The 15,062-nt window shown below is 34.4% G+C and overlaps 1 protein-coding gene across 3 annotated transcripts; it reads left to right on the top strand.

Annotated features, from left to right (window-relative positions):
- The first annotated feature begins 8,320 nt into the window (after positions 1 to 8,320).
- LOC110702337 (putative disease resistance protein RGA3) lies at positions 8,321 to 12,359 on the top strand. 3 transcript variants are annotated; one of them, XM_021880047.1, is made up of 3 exons: positions 8,321 to 10,726; positions 10,918 to 11,127; positions 11,632 to 12,359. In XM_021880047.1, the coding sequence occupies exon 1, from the start codon at positions 8,345 to 8,347 to the stop codon at positions 10,289 to 10,291; it is 1,947 nt and encodes a 648-aa protein (XP_021735739.1). In that variant the 5' UTR covers positions 8,321 to 8,344; the 3' UTR covers positions 10,292 to 10,726; positions 10,918 to 11,127; positions 11,632 to 12,359. The 3 variants fall into 3 exon arrangements, with proteins under 3 accessions (XP_021735739.1, XP_021735742.1, XP_021735733.1); XM_021880050.1 differs by having other exon boundaries at positions 10,918 to 11,042; XM_021880041.1 differs by having other exon boundaries at positions 10,918 to 11,029.
- Positions 12,360 to 15,062: the final 2,703 nt, after the last annotated feature.

Genomic DNA, 15,062 nt, shown 5'->3' on the forward strand with positions numbered 1-15,062 from the left:
CATTTTTCGATCTTTATGTTGACTAGTAGCTCCCGAGACCGACTTGACACTTTTAAGGGAGGAAGAGGGCACCTTTTTCATTTTTCTTATTTTGTTCCTTTTGTTTTGTTACAAATTGATTTTCTTTTTACATCATCTTACTTTCTAACCATGTTGAGCTTTAATTCCATTCTTGGTTAACCGTGTTACAAACCCGATGGCCAATGTTTTACCAACCCTTAGTTGTGAAGCGTTTACCTAGATAGGTTTGTTGAGCTTATTGTTTACTAATCAAGAAATAAAGTTTGATAGTTGGTTTGAGCAGGTGTGAAAGTGAGCCTAATTGTAAATATGTAATGTGAAAGTCATTTTGCCATCAATAAAAAAAAAGAAAAAAAAGGGGAAGAAAAAAAAAAGAATTTAAAAAGAAAAAAAAGAAGAAGAGAAAAGCCGTCCGAATTGTGAAAAAGGCAAGGACACATAAATAAAGTTTTGAAGTTTGAAAGAGGTCATTTGAGTGTGTATTATATGGATACTTTGGGATGTGTAAGAATGTGAATCAATGAGATTGTGGAAAGTGAATTACATCTTTTGAACTATTGTTTTTGAGAATTGTGATTCTTGCGCTTCATTTAGGAATTAACCCCACTTTTTTTAAATTGTTTTCACCTACCTTACCCATTTCCAATACATTACAACCCTTTAAGATCCTTAGACTTTAGAGGTGTTCGGTTCTCAAACGGTGGAGGGAGATACCTTTCAACCCTATGGAAAGATTATGCGTAATCGAGATGTCGGGATACCTTTGTTATTTCCTCAAAACATCACTTCTTCCGGTTCCTTCGAGGAATCACGAGGGGCCAATTAGGGTGGTGATTTGAAGCAAAAGGGGAGGATGTGGCCGGTTTGGTCGGGTTTAGAGGGAAGCATGATTTCTTTGTTCTCTATGCTTGGTTTAGGTCTTGTTCGCATTTGATCAACGATATCTTGGATTGTGTGTCTCGTTGCTTGTTTGATTGAGTTTTCCTTCCGTGCATGGTTGTTCTAAGTAGGATCCATTGATTTCATTCCGTGCTTAATTTGTTCGCAATGGCATAGTTTATTTGATCGTGTGTGTGTTTCCCTTGGTTTTTGCTCGAGGACTAGCAAAAGTGTAGCTTGGAGGATCATGACAAGCGCACTTTAGGGCGCGCTTTAGAGAATATTTTAGGATGATTTTGGATGTATTTAGGGCCGCTTTGGCCGATTATTACCTTGTTATGCTTACGTTCCCCATATTACGTGCTTCACGGGTTTTCGGTTTGTTTTTGATGTGTTTTCAGGTAATATCAACCGAGTTTAATCGGATCCCGAGCCCTTGATGCGTAACTGAGCTAGCCTTGACCGGAGTCCGAGGAGTTAAGGAAGTTCAAGTGACGTGCATTGATTACATAGCACAGGCAGCACGGCCGTGTTACCATAGGCACACCCGTGCTGGCCTATAAGCAAGCAACCCCAGTCAAGGCAGCACGGTCGTGCAAGCCAATAGCACGGCCGTGTCAGTATCCACGCACCCGCACGGCCGTGCAGGCCATTAGCACGGCCGTGCCAGATGTTGCCCGTGCCCGTGTCAGCTTCAGTATGAGCCCCGTGCTAGAGCATATTCAGCACGGTCGTGCCAAGAAGCTGCACGGCCGTGCCATATATAGCACGGCCGTGCCAATTTGAAGAAGAAATCCGGTTTACTTACTGACAAGCTAGCACGGCCGTGCTGATCCAGGGTTAACTGCGCGCTTGACTTCTCCGCATTAGAAGACGTATATAAGGCCCAACTTTAAGAGGATTCCTCAAAGAGTTTTTTAGAGATAGTTTTGAGAGCCTTTGTAGAGAGTTATTGGAGAACGTTCTTAGTATTAGAGATTCATTAGTTTTCTTAGAGATTATTCTAGCGATTTTAGTTTTCTTGGATTGATTTGAAGCAAGATTTGTGAAGATTCTTTGTATTATCCATTGACGACGGATATCAAAGTTCTAAACTTTTCCATTGATTCGCATCAATACAATTGGTATTATTCATTCTTGTTTATTAATCAAGCTTTATTATTCCTTAATCAGAATTCATGTTTATATCTATTATGCTTTTGGAATTCATTATTGCTTTGATTATGAATATGTTTGAGTAGTCTCCTAGCTAGGGTTTCGGGATGAAACCCGGCCTAGGTAATCTATGTAATTGAGGATTGATTTTGATAAACGGATTGTGATTAAATTGATTATATGCGATTGCATGTTAATTCATTATAATAGGAGTAGCTAACCTAGAATCTTGAATTTGATTGCATGATATTCTTGATTTGAACAAGAGATTGTGAATTGAGTATTTCATTGTTGAATGTGGTTTGATTATGTATCGAGTAATGTTAAGTGCATGAGAAATCCAAGCTTAATATTGCCCGTTGTCTTCCTACCTCATGATATTGATCAGACATATAGTCTTTTCATATCCCGTTTGTCTCTGTGATTCCTTGTTGCGTAGTTACCAATGGTTTGGTGAATTCCCGTTCTCCCTAGTGTCTTAGTTTATTGATTTATTCCATCTTATTAGTAGTATTTTAGAACACCATTTTCCATTGATTTCGAACTAGCTTAGGTTTAAGATTGATTTGCAATTACTCTTGTTCCTCGTGGACCGAACCTTTATTTGCCATTGTACTTGGTTATAGGGTGTTCGTATAAGTATTGTTTGATTGAGAGTTAGATTGTAGCGACCGATTTAACCCTCGTCAGATCACAATCAAAATTTATCTCTCAAAAAATTTGTATTAAACAACATTTATCTCTTTTGGAGAAAAATTTCAATGAAGATTCATTTATTCATTAACTTTACATATCATGTGTATTTATTATTACATTTTCCATATTATATTCTCTTCTGGAGATCAATGTCAATGAATGTCAATGGGGAGACATGTGTTGTGCAGTTGTACGTTTTTCTTTCTTCTCCTATTTCTTATGTGCTGACATATAATAGCCCCAATCAAAAGAATTGGTATACAAGCGTAAATCACTTGCTTGTAATTCTACTAGGTGGTGATCTTCTGGATCTTTGAAGACTTAAATAGTGTATTTGGTGCGCTTCTGGTCACCTAATACTTGACAATAATATATAAGTTATTCTGGTGAACTTCTAATCACCTATTGCTCGTTCGTATATATGAAAATCAAAACCTATTAACTCTTGAAATTTTCATCAACACAAATTATTATAGCTCAATTTCAATGTTATGTCTTGTCATTCAATTCATTTCATATATCTAACATTGAGAGAGTGTCTGCACATTATCAAATGAAACTTCAGGTTTCCATAACACGTATTTATTGAACACGGGTGACCTAATTTAATTATCACATCTAATCACATCTCTGAAATTGAACTCTAGTCAGTTTTCAACACTAGTGATCACTTTATTAAACTTACTTTATGCATGTCCATGAGTATGATGTGATATTAGAACATCAACATGTGTTTCTTTATACAATTGACAAGACAATAACTAATATTTTATCCAATAATTACTCATACTCTACTAGAGTTTTGACTATAACTTGATACATGTTAATTTTGTTGGACATTTCATACTCTTCTGGAGTCTTTCATATAATCATGGAACATATGAATTTTACTAAAAGTGATTTCTTCAAGAAATGTAATGGACTTTATCACTTCCTCAAATTTGTCATTGTCAATAATGGCTCCTTTCCTTTTCAAAGATACTTAATTATCTTTGGAACATGTTGATCTATCACGCTTTAGGCATGCTATAGGTTCATCAGCAATTGATGTTGTTCTTCTAGACATCAATTTTAATTGGAGCATTTACAACTAGTATATAATCAATGACATTTATTTATATCCATCTTCAGGATGGTATCATTTCAAAATAAATAATTAACCTGTGGCCACTTCTATTAGATAAATCGTTGATATTTAAGTTAATGTATGTATCAAACTGACCATCAATATATTTAATTATTTATGTGCAAGGATTACTTACAATCTCCCCCTAATCCTTGCATATGGGGGGTATGGAATCAATCCAACAACCTTTAAATCCCTAACCCTTTTAAGCCATAAATTCTATTGGCAATATCATGTATCAAGTAACGTGTTCCTTTTAGCAAAAACATGCTTAGATAAAATTATACTTATAGAACACTTAATCATGTTCCTCTTGCCCAATTACATTCATATTAAAAAAAAAACCGAAACCTCTTATATTTATGGGCATAATAAAACGTTGATCATGTAAAGTTTCTCTCAATGTTATGTTGCATTTTATAAACTCATAAACATTATTTCTTGGTCCAATAGTTGATATGTAATCATGTTTGTAATCACGAATACATCATGCAAACATGCTTTCTTTCAATCACATGAACTCTCATTCACTTATGGAGTGAGTAAATCTAGTAATTTATGTATCTTCAATACTCACTTAGAGTTATGACATCATGCAAATATTAACAATCTCACTTATAAGGGTAATTAGAAACAATATAATGCTCCATATCATCAAAAAAACCAAATCATACTCATAATTATTAGTTCTTGATTATGACGTAAATATTTTTAAACCTATTATTCATGAGGTCAATGAAATTATAGCGTCATTCAAGTGTAAGTAATATCACTCATAAAAGTACAAATAATATTACAATCATCGTTAAAGAGTTCAATGCATTACCATAAAAATATTCCACGATGTTTTCCATACTCATCATAATCACATAATTTGATCAAACAAGACTTCTTGAGCAGTTAGCTTAGGCATATAATTAAATATGTATACTTGTTAAGAAATTTTCCTCAATTTTTTTTTCTACCTTTTAATTTTATTCCACTTCTTTGTCTATATATTATCAAGTGATAACAAAATAAAGCGTAACCGTGTCCTTGATTCAAGCCAAGGATCACGTGTGCATGATCAATCTACTCCTAGTTTACATACATTCCACCTAATTATCTCCCAGAATTGCGTAAACAAATTTTATCAACATCTCCTAAATGGTGAAGTATATCCTCTAATTTTGAGATATAATTTAGGAAATTATATCATAACAATACTCCATAATAAATCAAAACTAAATTGACTTTCCTTAGCATTAAACCAATATAAAACACATGCTACCTACAATACGTAGTATAAGATATAAACATACCATGAGAAAAATATTATAAACAAAGACTTAGGGTCTAGTTTAGATAAATATATTTATAATAAATTATCATGATAATGAGTAATAGATAATATTATATTATTAATAGTAAACATATCACATAAACATAACAAAATCATGTGATAAAGCTAATTAAGTTTGATAACCCCAAAATCAGCAAATAAAATCATAAATTAGAAAAATTATAATGGCAAAATTCATTTACTATACTTTACATAAAACCAAGAAGTAACCAAATTGATTTATCCAAGAAAACTAGGTTATTCTTAAAGTCCACCACAACCAAGGAGATGACTGATCTAACTAGATGCAGTTCTAGTACTTCGTAACGTACTTCTCTGTATGCATGACACACTAAAATCGTACAAAATTCAAGATACCTTAACTGATTAATTGGAATAGTGCCGACATGCCACAATATTTAACATAACAATTACAAATTGTTAAATAATTCACTGATACTCTATAGAATATAAATATCGGCACAATATTGAAAATTAAAAATAATAACAATCATTAGCCAATTAATTCTTACTGCTAACTATATTTAATTACCATAACAATCACAAATCAATAATACGAGTATGATGGCAAATGCGTACCTTACTTTTGAAGTATACTTTAACAACACAAATAACAATTTCGAGTGGACTTTCTCTAATTTGGGGCCCGTAATTTCGATTAAGGTCATGGCAATTAGATACGTTCATATTGCTGACTTCAATTTTCAAATACACGTGGCAAGCACTATAAAAAATGCTTTTTAGGATAATTTGCATCAATTGTAGCAAATTAGATAATCATCAGAATAGAAGATGTTTTCATCAATGAGTTGAACAATCTACACGCATCATCTCTTCTCTTATTGGACAAATTGTGTTTTTCACAATTCTTTCAAATTTAATCTATGGTACTAGAAGAAGTAAAGAAACTGTAAATTAACAAGTCAATTATATACTAGCCACACACATATAGGCTACATAAAAGTATTCTACCGAACATACTCACCATGGTGAGTTACACTAACTTTTAATTATAATTAACATTAATTCAACCCCAACATAACAAAACAGTACATCATAATAATATAACATGTATAAAAGAGACACATAACAAATATAATTTGTAAAATCAAAGCTTAATAAATTAAAATTAATGAAATTGTGAGGAAACTTCCCTGATAATCGGCTCACGATGGTTTCATGGATCATCATCGCACGATGTCGCCTATCAAATTCTAAATATCACGTTAGGAATATTGTGTTGTATTATAGTTTTTAACTGCAAGGTTGATTCATAATCCATCAATTTGTAGGATGTTCCTTGCTAATAGTATACCAAGATCTCAATAGCAACCGTTTTCGATTATGATATAACTTTAATCTTAATCGATCACTTAGAGCTATGGTGCTGATAACGTATTATGAAATTAAAAAGAAAGAGGAAAAGTAGGGGAGAGAATAGATCGATATTCTTATTACTCAATAATATATATATATATATATATATATATATATATATATATATATATATATATATATATATACACATGTAATACAATTAGGGTTTCCTTATAAAATAATAAACATAGTATATCTAAAATATCCTAGAATTATCATGCGTATCCACTAAATACATATATTATATACCATTTTTAAACAAATTATCTTTTTAATAAATATCTTTTTGAAGAAGTCAACTAACCGGTCTTTATCATTCACTTCATACGGTTTTTCAATGGCAAAATTATAGGAGATTGTTGAGATGTTAGTGGATTGGTGAGCAAGTTTAGGAAACCTCCCTTAATCACCACTTGTCAATTAGACTCCATAATATGGAAACATGTATTAGTGGGTGTCATGGCATGTGTACATATTGATAGTGGGAAGTTAATGACTAAGCTTGCTCTCTATAAAAACCCACGCAATTGATCTCAACAGATAAATTTCTTGAGCTTGATATTCCGATGAGTATTTGAATAATAGTGTGAAGAGAGTTCCATAAAAGGAAGTTTCCGACACGTAGTATGTACTTTTATGCACAGAAGTGTTTTTACACCAGGAATTTAAAGGATTAAATAAATAAATAAATTATGAGTGTACTATATCACCTTGTTGTGGCTCCTACTTATAATTTGCCCTTAAGCTGCTTTCGGCGCATGGATTAATATATTCAAAAGCAGCTCATGGATTAATTCTTTTAAAAATGGTTAATCTCTATCAATTTTCTTTCTTCTTTGTAGTGCTATAAATGGTGAAGTATTGAAGAGAACAGAAATAAGTACTCCGTATAAAAGGTCGTGGAATTAATTACTTTTAATTAACGTAAGAAAAGCTCATCATTCACACAGTTAGGAAAGAGAGTACTTTTTGTTATCAATTAACATTGACTAATCCTTACCTGCCCACTAGAGGTCTAGAGTCATAAAGAAAATCATAGAACCAGCTCACAAAAGTCGCAATTGATAGTTTAAAAATAAAAATACAAAGAAATGGAGAGAGAATAAATCATTTCATTGGTTGGTTTTACACTGCTTTCACTAGTGAGTATAGTCTGATTGATTGACCTCGTACTATAAAGCTAAGTCTAGAATTCATCCTATCTTTTACAACCCACAAATCATAAGAGGAAGAGAGAAAAGAGAGTGAAACACAAGGTGTAAAAATAAAAAAAAAAAAAAGAGAAAATGGCAGACGTAGTTATTTCTGTCTTAGCTAAAAAAGTCCTGGGAAGTTTGGGCGATGCAGCCGTAAAAAAGGCTGCATCCTGTTGGGGTGCACGAGATGATCTGGCGAAGCTTGAGGATAGGATGGGTTATATCAAAGCTCGAGTTCAGGACGCTGAGAAGCGCCAAGAAGGGGAGAACAGTGACCTGATCAAACTCTGGCTGCAGAAACTGAAGAAGGTGCTGTACCGAGCTGATGACTTTTTTGATCTTGTCCTTACCGTCGACCGCAAGAATCGGAAGGTTGAGAGTAGCTTGATGGAAAAGGTAGGCGTCTTATTCTCAAAGCCTTTCATTTCTGTTAAAGATAGTATAAAATTTGCTCATAAGATCAAGTCTATTAAGAAAGAACTTGAAGAAATCAAGTCCAATATGGATGGCTTGAACTTGACCACTAATTTTGTATGAGAATTACCATCGCCAATGCAGCTTTTAAGCAACAGGGAAACAGACCCTATTATTGCGAATGTAGAAAATGTCGTTGGTAGGGTAACTGATAAAAACACTATTATTAGGATGCTTTTTGATCCCAAATATATTGAGGAACAGATTGCTGTGTTTTCAATTGTGGGGTTTGGGGGTCTTGGAAAAACTACTTTAGCTCAACTGGTTTATAATGATGAGGATGTTAAGAATCATTTTGATGTTGCTGCATGGGCCTGTGTACCTGAGACAGGTGATGAAAACATTGTAATGAGGCGAGTTTACGAATCATTAACTGACAGTGATAAATCTGATGATGATAGGAATTCCAGTAAACTTACAATGGGTCATGAAAACACTGTAATGAGGCTACAAAACGGATCATTAACCGGTGATAAATCTAATAATAAGAATTCCAGTCAACTCAAAATGGGTGAGATTAAATCAGGCATCATAAAATTGATTAGGAATAAGAAGTATCTTCTTATCTTAGATGACATATGGGATGAAAAACATAAAACTTGGACAGAACTCTTAGATTTGCTAAAATATTGTGCAAGAGGGAGTAAAGTAATTGTAACAACACGTAGTAAAAAGGTTGCAAATGCTCTTGGGACAAAAGAATCCCACACACTAGGACTTCTAACTAAAGATGAGTCTAGGATTCTTTTTAAAAAGATTGCATTTAAAACGAAGGAAGACGAGAGTAATTCTACATTAACTGAGTTGGGGGAAGAGATAGTTGAGAGCTGTGGAAATGTTCCCCTTGCTATCAAGGTTATTGGATGTCTTCTCTACGATGATAATAGTGAAGAACACTGGAAAGGAATTAGAGATGCTCGACTCTCCGCAAATGTGAAGGAAGACAAGGACATAACGCAAGTGTTGAAGCTGAGTTATGATTACTTGTCACCGGCATTAAAGCAATGCTTTGCTTACTGTGCATTGTTCCCAAAGGACCATCGATATAGTAAGGAGCGTTTGGTTAAAATGTGGATGGCACAAGGTTATATTAATCCATCACGCATAGATATTGGAGAGAAATACTTTATGGGATTGTTAGGGAGGAGTTTATTTCAAGACCCGGAAGAAGACGATGAAGGGAAGGTCGCATACTGCAAGATGCACGATTTAGTGCATGACTTGGCTCAAGATATAGCTGGTGAGGAGATCGTGCATGATATCCCTCAAGATATAGCTGGTGAAGAGATGGAACAATTGGGTGAGTCTAACCAAGTAGTTGGTGATAGACTTCTACATGCGGGTTTAAAAATGAAAAGTAAAGAACAAGATGATAGAGAGGTTGAATGGGAAGCTCCAGAGTCGTTGCTTGATGCTGGGTTGATGCGGTCATTGATACTACATTCAAACATTCCTGCTGCTTGGAAAATAAAAGCATCATCTCTTAAAATGATATTGAAATTTAAGTCTTTGCGCGTCTTGGAATTTAGTTGTATACGTAATTCAACAATCCCAAATTCTATAGGGAAGCTGAGGCATCTAAGATACCTTGATCTTACAAATAATGATATCGGGTGTCTTCCTGATGGCATAACAAGACTGCCAAAGGAGATGCCACCAAAATGGTTAGATGGGCTCTCTAAGCTTGTTGTCATTCGTCTTACAAATTGCAGAGAGTGCACAGATCTTCCGCACTTGAGTCAGCTGCCTCATCTCAAACATCTTTATCTTATATCTCTTTCGGCATTGGAGTATGTAGTAGAAGGTGGAAAGTGCTCTTCTGGATCCCACAATTTGTACTTTCCATCTTTAGAGGTCTTGGAGCTGCATCATTTAGACAATTTAAAGGGGTGGGCAAGACCAACAACGGATGAGCCAAGGCAGCTGTTGTTTCCTTGTCTTTTGCTGTTTCAATTTGATGTCAATGCCTCTAGCACCAAAGCTGGAGTCATTAGAGGCGATAGAATTCAATTGGAAGGCATTTGAATCGAATCTGACGGCAATGGAAGCATCATCATCATCATCATCATCGTTATCTCTTTTCACCTCATTAAAAACGCTGGATATTTGTAAAATCAGGTCTGGACCAGCTTCTTTGTCAATCAGTAGTAGATTCTCTAACCTACAGAAAATAAAAATAGTCAGTTGCAAGGAGCTGACAAGTTTGATGATGGAGGAATCTTCAAGTTCCATTACGCATCTCGAAATTAAACACTGCAAAAACTTGGAAGACATTTTACTGGGAAAGCTCTCCTTGCTTCGTACGCTGAAGATTGATGGTTGCCCGAAAATGGCGTCACTACCAGACCTTACCTCTTTACATACACTTTACATTAGTGATTGTCCAGATTTGATAACAAGATATGACACGTTTGATGGCCAAGACGGGCACCTACTCCAACATATTCCCGACGTCTACATGTAAGTTTCTCAACCCTGGCTACGTTCTGTCTCTTTATTATTTATTTGAGTGCTTACAGTGATATTTAAAATCGAGTATGGGATATTCAACTCATGCAGTCATGCCATTCTTTTCTTTTTTTTGTTGGTATAAGGATTGGGTTTTTGGTTAAGGATCAGCAATTTCTAATTATATCTTTGCAATTGAGCAGCGAATACCTCATTCAATTATAACCAAATCAAGTCCGCCTCCTTTATATGATGAATAACCACGATTGCTGAATACCGCGACAACAGTTCCATGACAGAAAATTCCGTGCTGCTGTAAGCTTCTCAGGTTCTTCCTAGCAGAAATTATCATATCATTACCCTAATTAATGATATTGCATCATAGGCCTACTCATTTCATTCTGTCTTTTCAGGTAGATTTGTTTCCTGATATTAACCATTAACAGCTACTTTTATTGCAGCTCTTCCCATTTATTTGTTGATTACAACTGGTTTCTAATTTTAAATTATAGTCTCAATTAAAAATTATAAAATAAAAATAAAAAAACTGGTTTCTACTTTTAAATTATAGTACTCAGGTGATTCTGCAAGCTTTAGGTATCTGAAATTTCAGGCTTGAATTCTGCAATAAAAATTCCCTTATCAGTAAAGCCAGTAATTTGAATCTGTTATTATCTTCGCTTCTTTTCTTTACATTTACACTTATGCCCCAATAAGTCAGATTCCGTGCATATAGGATTAGAAATCCTGTGCTTAGTCTCACGAAAATTTCACTATTTTACCTAAGATTTTTGAAACTGTTGACTATTTATGGAGACATGTATACAGCTTTGGAGCTCCTTAATATGTGCTATATATACACATTTGCCGCTCTTCCTTTGTGATATGTCATATTTTGTTATTGCTCAATGTTTCAGGGGATATAAACATTGTGATGCTTCAAGCACTGAAGGGAGCAAGCTTTTACCAGACTTTGCTAGGAACTAAGGAAGGAGGCTTGTTTTAGAAGTGTGGTATGGGAATAATGTACTCAAGTGAAGATGATCAAGATGGTGACTATTTCGATGCTCTTTAGAAATGCCAAGCTTTGTGCATCATTGATGCAACCGGAGATACATCTAGCACGAAAAGGTGAAATGAAATTGCAAAGGGGGTGTGTTTCCTCTTTTTTCACTTTGGTGGGGTAAGTCAAGGCCCTTGTTTGTACATCAATGATTTCAGGTGTTTAATGAATTAAAATTGGCCTGAGCAAATGATAGGTGGAGCTTTTCAACCCTTCCTAGAAGGTGGGGAAAGCTTACACAGTGATGCTAATCACAGGCTGGTGTTGGGAGGGTTGGCGTGATCGTGGATATATCAGCTCCAGCTTGTCAGGAAACAAAGCTGGACAGAACATCTGTTTTCTGGTGATAGTTGTAACCTTTGTCGTCTTCTTATTGTTGATATCTTATGGTTCTTATCTATGTAATTGGTGGTTTGTTAAACTTGTGAAACTTGTTAGATTTTGTTACCCTTAAATATTTATAATAATAAGAGAAGAAAAGGGTGGACTCCTTCAGGTCTCGTGGTTTTATTCTTCTCACAGAAGAAGTTTTCCACGTAAAAAGTTTCTTGTGTAATGTTCTTAAAACTTTCTTCTGGATTACTCTTTTCACTGATTGAAAACTGTGGATCGGTTCTCTTACCAAGAATTAGGTAATATGTGAGGTGGCTGATATACTAGCTACGCACATCATAAATGCAGTTGGAGAACGGAGATGCACCAAGCATGAAATTGGGTGAAACGAAATTGCAAAACTTATCATATTGTGGGAAGAGCGATAAAGGGAGCTTTTCAACCACAATTCTGACCCCAAGTCACTACAAGAAACACAACTCGAAGTCACAATTATGCAGAGTTGTTAAAGCTCCATGAATTACCTGAGTTTTATGCTGTGTTTTGTATCAGCATGCGTTATAATCCACCTCCTGTCCTCGACAGAAAGTAGAGGCAGTAACAAAACCAAGTGTTGTTTCTCTCCCCATATTTGGGAACCTGTTCTGCCTTACATACTGCACTGCCTCTCAATCTTCTCAGTCAAGTGCCAACAATGGTAACTTGTTTAGTGGTCTAGGCAAGGATCATTTCTTGGCCAAGCGCTACATGATAGATGTTTTCTGTGCACTCGACTATCATTAGAATTCAGTAGGCTTGGTTGCCAGCTGCATCATCTGAATAAGATTTGCTACAAGCTCTTTAATTCCCTGCTTTTCTACCTACAGACTCAACAAAAGTCAAAGCATCCAAAGCAATATATTTTAATGATCTTCCCTATGTTTAGTGAAAGGATCACAATGGTAATGGAATGAACAAAATAATACTCTAGAAGGGAGGGTTGAATAGAGTATGGGCGTTTTTCGCAAAACTGAAAATGTCAAGGCCTTGAAATTAGTTACAAGGCGGAACAAACTAATTTCAGACCTAAAGTCAAGGCTTTGAAAACAATTGATACAGCGAAGCTGATTGCTAAACAAAATGTTAGATGCGATTGTATGAATTTAGCAAATGACCAGTTTAAGCAACATAAAAATAAGTGCAAGAACAGAAAGTAAAGAACTCAGAATATTGTTACGAAGTTCAGCACAAAGGCCTACGTCTCCGCCTAGGGTTGTCCAACCCGTAGGATTTTAACCAACTTTTATTTCTTCCCTTAGAGTTCTAAAGCAACCTAGAAGATCTCACTATCTTCTCTCCATAGCACTTCCCGCTACACCTTAGACACTCAATTCCCAGAAATAAAAGCTAACTCACTTTTACTATACTTTGAGTATTATAAATTTACTCTAAGTATATCACTCTTTTGATATATACTTTTTCCACTCTTAGATACACTTTTTCTTTTCTCTCAATCTAATCACACAATAAGGTATTAAAGAACTTAGAGAGAAAACATTTAACACTTTGCTATATTATATGAAGCTTGATAATTCTTGAGTGTTGTTGTAGTTGTTCTTGTCGTTATTTCTTCAACATATCTTGACGCTATTTATAAGGCCTTTAGGCTGATTTCAAAACGTTGTAAAGCTGACTTCAAAGGTTTGAAAGTCTTCAACAGATTTCCTTAAATCTTGCTTCAACAGAATTTTCAGCCCTTTTGAAATTTTGAACGTTTGCTAGCTACTGCATTCTGTTTCAACGTTTATCTTTCAAGAAGATTAATCAGCCAGCTAAAATCTATTACAATAACAAACTAACAGATTCCTTGAAACAAGGTTAGCACAAGATAATTATTCAAAAATACATAAGATAAAATTCCAATATTATAAGATAAAATAATTAACAAGATTATAAGATAAAATTATTAACAAAATTATCTTGACAGAAATATAATCACAGAATAAAAATATAAAATACTTGTTAACAGAAATCTTCTAGAAAAATCTGTCAAACAAATATTCAACTTAAGGAAAAAATTGGTTAGCAACATAAATTCGAAATTCAAAAGCAATGTTAAACAAATATCTGAGTAAAACAGAATTAAACATTATCTCTATAAATAATCTGCAAGATAGAATTTGTTAGAGATAAAAACATACACGAGCAACAAAATATAAGTCCATCATTCATAATTGTATTGGACTCTCTTTTGACTTCCATCACACTATCATATATCAAAACTAAAGCATAGCAAATCAAGGTGGAGTCATCATTTAGATTAGAAGAGTGGCAGCAAAGGTGGTAAAACAGTGGATAAGAGCTAAGCAGCATTCACCACTTCCCTCAATTTGTTATTGAATGCTTTTTATAAATAGATCCATATAATGTATTAATGTCTGCAGTAGAATAGTCTACAGAGTTTGGATAGGCAACTTTTTCACAACTTCTCCATAACTCGTATCTGTTCTACTAACAATGTCTCAAATCCTAGATTGACAATCGATTAGGTATCCTATAATTCGGTTCAAATAAGGAGTTTAGAATTTTATATGAACTCGATTCACAATCTTGACTTAATTTTTCAAAGAAAGCTTTTATATTAATTGAAACTAAACACTATTGATCGTAAATTCGTAATGATATAATTTATTTTTTATGAACATTATTTAATTTATTGGAGAATGACTGTATGAGATAACTATTACCAATTTTAATAACTATTACCAATTTACTCGAGGAAAATTTGATTCTAATAATTCCACCTTTGGCCGGTTCGCTGCTAATAATCCCACCTTTTGATTATTATCTAATAATCCCACCTTTAGGGGGCATTCTCTTCTAATGGTCCATAACCTGTTGGTGACCGGTGTAATGGGTTAATATGCCACGTGTCACTTTGTGATTTGTCGAAATATTTTTTTATATTTCTTG

The sequence above is a fragment of the Chenopodium quinoa genome, unplaced genomic scaffold (genome assembly GCF_001683475.1).
Source record: "Chenopodium quinoa cultivar QQ74 unplaced genomic scaffold, ASM168347v1, whole genome shotgun sequence".
In the NCBI taxonomy this organism is placed as follows: Eukaryota; Viridiplantae; Streptophyta; class Magnoliopsida; order Caryophyllales; family Amaranthaceae; genus Chenopodium; species Chenopodium quinoa.

Bases quoted from the DNA above. Each gene is read 5' to 3' on its own strand.
- LOC110702337 (XM_021880047.1), top strand. From the start codon at position 8,345: ATGCAGCTTTTAAGCAACAGGGAAACAGACCCTATTATTGCGAATGTA.